The sequence below is a fragment of the Gekko japonicus genome, unplaced genomic scaffold (genome assembly GCF_001447785.1).
Source record: "Gekko japonicus isolate JY-2015 unplaced genomic scaffold, Gekko_japonicus_V1.1 scaffold713, whole genome shotgun sequence".
In the NCBI taxonomy this organism is placed as follows: Eukaryota; Metazoa; Chordata; class Lepidosauria; order Squamata; family Gekkonidae; genus Gekko; species Gekko japonicus.
This window is the reverse complement of record NW_015172026.1, coordinates 527,423-533,130: the sequence shown is the minus strand read 5'-3', so window position 1 is coordinate 533,130 and position 5,708 is coordinate 527,423. Positions and strand designations below refer to the sequence as shown.

Sequence of the window (5,708 nt, the reverse complement as noted above, 5' to 3'; positions counted from 1 at the left end):
TTGGGTTGCAGAAGATTCCAGGGTCAAACCCTGACATCTCCAGTTCACAGGATCTCCGATGGCAGACCTGGTGAAGACCCCTGTCTGAGACTCCGAACAGTCACAGCTGGTCAGAGTTCGCAATATTGGGCTAAATAATAAAATCTATATAAGGCATCTTTAGGACACACCCATTCGACCAGCAATTATGCTATTTCCATTTTCACACACTCTCCCTTCCCCTTGCATTGACCTTGTGGCTGAAGGTCCTCCTCTCCCTTTGCTGTGATCTTGAGATGAATTGGGCACCCAATGTTATCTATGGCTGTGCAAAGAGTGGAATCGGGTTGGGAGAACCCTGATCTGACTCGTGCCAGATGTAGCATCTATTTGGGGCCTAAGGGGATACGGAGGCTTTTTACCCATCTTGCTTGATCCACAAGCGCACATTCTCACATGCAAAGGGCTTGCATTCCTCAAGTGATGGATAAAATTCCGTGCGCTCCTTGCTAAAAGTAAGAGTGGATCTAGCCCTGAAATCTAGCCCTATCTGACTGGGGTGTGTGTGTGTCAGTGGGGAATCTTCAAGGTAAGAAAACAGAGGATCTGCAACAAACCGTGCATGTGCAAGCTGCCATTGTCTACAAAGTGTCCCTTAAGCCCAGTTCCCAACATCTGTCCACTCTTGACAGTTCAGAAGGAGTACATGATGCACGTTCCAGGAACGGAGGTAAATAAATGAGCAGGCATGAATACGCTTGTAAAATTTTCTAATTGCAGGTCATCTGTTTTGATCATAGCAACATTTGCATTTATATATCGGAGATTCCGCATGCTCAAAGCGCTTCACATACTTAGGCATCCTCACCACATCCCTGTAAGGAAGGCACTCCCCAAATCTCTGAGAGTTTGTGGCTCACCCGGGACCACCAACGCAGCTCACGATAACCCCCACCGCATTTTTATTTTAAAGGCAAGGTACACATTTTATGAGTAAGAAGATGGACAAAATGGCACGTCCCTTGGGTGTGAGAAGGGGGCTCAAAGGCTGCTGACATATGGGGGGGTGCAGGTGTGCTTGTGCATGCCTGGGCACAACTATGGCAGAGCAGGTGTACACGTGTATGCTTTTTGCACACATCCTGGGTTTATAAAGTTCACACATCCTGAAGACACCCTGGGGAACTAAGGACCTGCCTGTCAGTTGTTTCACTGGCTGGCTTCTCCAGACATGAGTTATCCACAGTGGCGGGTGCATGCAAATCCCTGCAGGTAGAGCTCCTGGCGCACGTGTAAACGCACGCCTCACTTACAGCTGCGGCTTGCACCCGGCTCTATATAAAGCCAACTCTCCGGCGTCCCCAGAACTGCCGTGGCATCACTGACCTAAAATAAGCCCTCGATGTCATCGCTGCGTTCAGGAGGCACAAAGCTACCTGTAAGGGGAGAACCGAACCACCTCCCGTTCCCTCTTCGAACCGCCTGTGTCGATGCCTACCAGGGAAACGGGATTTTTCTTCTCTGTGTGTTCTCTCCCCCCCCCCCGTGTCACCTACACCACCCCCCTGCAGCCCAGCACCGGCTCCCTCCCCCTTTCCACCTCCTACGCGCCCCCAAAGAATAATCTGTCACAACAAACCGAGGCGACAGCCACCACAAACAAACACCCACTCGTCGCCACCTTAGGAGAGAGCGGGATCCTGGCTCTCCTACCCACCCCACTTCTTCCCCCCCCCCTTTGACGTTGGGTCTCTTTGCATATATGTAACCCTTCTCCCCCCACAAAAACAACAACAACAACAACAAGCAATGCCATCACTGCAAATGCATAGATCTAGACACTGGTGGCACAGTTCCCCCCCCCCGAAAAATCCCCAGGTGTTTGCAACTGTCACATCACCTTTCCCACCTGCACCTGGCATTGCACGCACATCGCTCCCCCCCGCCCAATCCCATGCCCCGCCGCGAACTCACCTGCATCAGATCCTAAGGGTGAAATCCATGAGGCTTCGGGGCTGGAAGGAAGGGGCTGGGGGGATGCTGAAATGGGGCAGGGGTCTGGGTTTGGGGATCTTCGCCGCTGACACCCCCTCCGAGCCCCCGGTTGAAGGACACTCTCCCCCCTCCCCCGTTCCTGGTCTGCTCTTTCTCCTTGTTGATCTTTTTCTCCTTGGCTTCGGTGCCGGAGCAGCTTTTTGACGGGAGAAGGAGAAGGAAACAGAAGGGGGGGAAGGGTTGTAGGGTGACATCATCGGCAGCCAATAGGAAGGCGGCCCGGCTCGCTGGGTGAACATTACGCGGCGGGGCGTCACGTGACCCCGGCAGGCGCCTCCATTCATTGGTAAAGAGGCCGGGTAGCAGCAGAAGGGGGGGGGGGGCCGGCAGCGGGGGCCTGATAGGGTTGCCAACTCCAGGTTCGGAAATCCCTGAAGTTTTCAAACTGGAGCCTGCGAAAGGCGAGGTTTAGGGAGAGACGGGACCTTGCTAGGGTAGAATGCCGTGCAGTCCCCCTTCCATTTTCTCCGGGAGAAGTGGAAAGCTTGTTTTAAATAAATAAATTAATGAATGCTTTATGTAGTCTGGAGTTCAGTTGTAATTCCGGGAGATCCCCAGCCACCACCTGGAGGTTGTCAACCCCAAGGGGATAGCCAGCGGCTTGTGAAGGGGGAGGAGGCCTCCTCCCCCTTCTCCCCCCCCCTGGTGTTTTTGTGCCTTTTCGCATCAGACCGATACACAAAATGTTTCATCGTCACAATTGTGAATCAATAATAATGAATGTCAGGATCGTTACTGACATTGTTACAGAGTTGTGTGACAAGTTACACCGTAGTCCTTTTAAAATGATTAGTTGGTGCTTTTTTCTGTTCCTTTATTTACATGCGTGGAAAAGCTCTGATCAGCAACATTTCAATGCAAGCCCTTTCTGCTGGGGAGGGAAGCAAAGGGAGCTCAGCGACAGGAGAAGCAAGATTTTTTTCCAGTGCCAGGATGCCAGGTTAAATTGCAAAACAAACCAACGAACCCATGATAGTGGTATGTGTTGTGCTTAATTTGTTATACCTAATGGTGGCTGCGGTCACACAGAGCATTAGCTACGCTACAGAGACGGAAGATAGGCGGATTTTCCGGGTGCGATCACAGCGCCACATCTGGGAAGCGTAGAGCTCCCGTGGCGAACCCGAGGCTTCCCGCCGAAGATGCGGGGTAAAAAACTAGTACCTCCAAGGTACTAGTTTCTGGAAACTGCGGGGCAAGGAGTGGCGTCTGATCGCGTTTCTGGTGGTGGCATCCGGCGCCCGCCCATGTCCCTTCGCAAACAGTCCCCCCCCCCCCAAGTCTCCACAAGATGTGCACAAGCACCCAATGGCGCATGCGCACAAAGAGGAAAGCGAAAGTGCCGTTTCGGCTTTTTTAAAAAATGACCCCGTTTGTCATGGCAGCGGCGCCTAGCCATTGCTGGTGTGATCGCACCGCTTCTTTGCCGTGCTGCAGGATCCTAATGTGATTGCCACCCTTGTTTACCCACCGGCACCGTGGTGTGCCGCCGGCGCGTCTGATTGCATAATTGCGGATCAAACTGCGCCGGGGCAATTAGCCACGCCTCCCCCCCACGATATCCGGCCTGTGTAACCGGGGCCAATATATCCCTTATCCCTCCTTTAAAGTGAGATTAGACAAACTGAAGAAGGAAATAAATTGTGAACACATATAAGCCGTGATAGCTAAATGGAACCTCCATATTCGAAGGCAGTACATCTCTATCCACTGTTGGGGGATAGACAATGAATGAGGCCATCCTGCCTTGCCTGAAGCATCTCTTTTGTCCATTGGAAACAGGATGCTGGTCTTTGGGCCTGAACCAGCAGTGCTCTTACCCTTGCAGAGAGGTCCTTCTGTAATATAGTCATGTTTGGTCTGAAACACAGAGAAAGGAGCCACGGCCCTTGTGTCGGGTTGCCAAACTCCAGGTGGCACCTGGGGAGTCCCTCATTATTACAATTGATCTCCAGATGACAAAGATCAGTTGCCCTGGAGAAAATGGCTTCTTTGGAGGGTGGACTCTACAGCATCATACCCTGCTGAGGGCCCTCCCCTCCCCAAACTTCTCCCTCTCCAGGCTCCACCCCCTAAATCTCCCAAGTATTTCCTAACCCAGAGCTGGCAACCGTACTCCCACACTCTAAATGGCACCCATTTTTGGTAAAAGTGCAAGACTGAGGCCAGGAGGGGAAAAAAGAACAGGGATGTCTCACCTAAACTGTGAAGGATTATTTGGGTTAGCAGAGTGCTCAAGGCACATAATGCAGCAGAGCCCATCTGGTTTGTGTGTGCTGAGTCTGACAAGAAACAAAGTTACAGATGGAGCCTCTTTTTCTTTGCAAAGACTAAAATGAGTCATTTAGTGTAAGGGACTCCATTATAGAAAGGATAGGAATAGGACTGTAATCTAGTCTAACTAGCTAGGATGGATAAAGATGCAGGCATCATGGTGCCAAGATGGAGAAGAACAGCACAGTGTGGAGAGAAGGTGTCCAGATGGAAGGAAGGCAGATTCCCTGAGAGTAGCCGTCTACACATCAGAGGGATAGTATCAGAGCAATAGAGCAGAAGGATGATCAGGGTTCTGGCCTATCTATCTTTCTGACTCTCTATACAGTCACCCCTCTGAAGTCTGAGGCTAAGAGACAGCGCAAAGTCCTTCACCTCCAACAAACTGGGTAAAAGATATGTTAAGAGTGTTGGGCTAGGAACTGGCAAACCTGGGTTCGAATCCCCCCTTGTGCCCTGGAAGCTTGCTGGGTGACCTTGGGCCAGTCAGACACGCTCAGCCTAACCTACCTCACAGGGCTGTTGTGATGATAAAATGGAGAAGGGGAGAACAACGTGGTAAGCTGCTTTGGGTCCCCGTTTGGGGAGAAAGGCAGGTTATAAATGAAGTTATTTATTTGTTTGTTTGATTGATTGATTTATTCGACTCGTAGGCCTCTCTCCCCAGCACGCAGGGCTCGGGGCAGTGGACAACATTTCAAACAGATATATTTACAAGTAAGCGAAAAACCATTTAAAACAGTAATGATTCCATAGCAATTTCAACTTCAGGTGGCGCTTAGATAAATCAATTGTATCCTTGCCCCGTGGGGGAGGGGAAAGAATGAGGGAGCCGGGCTTGAAGGGAAACCCTTCCTCTCCTCAACCATAGGCCTGGTGGAACAACTGTGTCTTGCCGGGCCCTGCAGAACTGCGCTAAGTCCCGCAGGGCACGGATGTCACTCGGCAGAGAGTTCTACCAGGTTGGCGCCAGGGCCAAAAAATCCCTGGCTCTGGTTCAGGACAGCTGGATATCTTTCGGGCCAGGGATCTGCAGGAGGTTCTTCTCACCTGAGCGTAATGCTCTTCGGGGGGGTATACCAGGAGAGGCGGTCCCGTAAGTATGTGTTAAATAGTGTGTGTTTATATTTATTTATTTTGTTCATTATACCCAGCCTTTCTCCCCAATGGGGACCCACAGTCTCTTACCTCATTCTCCAGTTTGGTGTCGTGGTTAAGTGCACGGACTCTAATCTGGGAGAACCGGGTTTGATTCCCCACTCCTCCACTCGCAGCTGCTGAATGACCTTGGGCAAGCCATAGTTCTGACAAGAGCTGTCCTTGAAAATAGCAGTTTCTGTCAGAACTCTCTCGGCCCCACCTACCTCACAGGGTGTCTGTTGTGGGGAGGGGAAGGGAAA

At 51.3% G+C, this 5,708-nt stretch overlaps 1 protein-coding gene across 1 annotated transcript in view; it reads right to left on the bottom strand.

The window, feature by feature from the left end:
- Positions 1 to 852, bottom strand: part of LOC107118248 (dual specificity protein phosphatase 10-like) — a 24,196-nt gene extending 23,344 nt beyond the window's left edge. Inside the window, exon 1 of the mRNA XM_015420549.1 lies at positions 848 to 852. Coding sequence (XP_015276035.1) covers positions 848 to 852 — 5 coding nt within the window. The remainder of the gene's footprint in view (positions 1 to 847) is intronic.
- Positions 853 to 5,708: the final 4,856 nt, after the last annotated feature.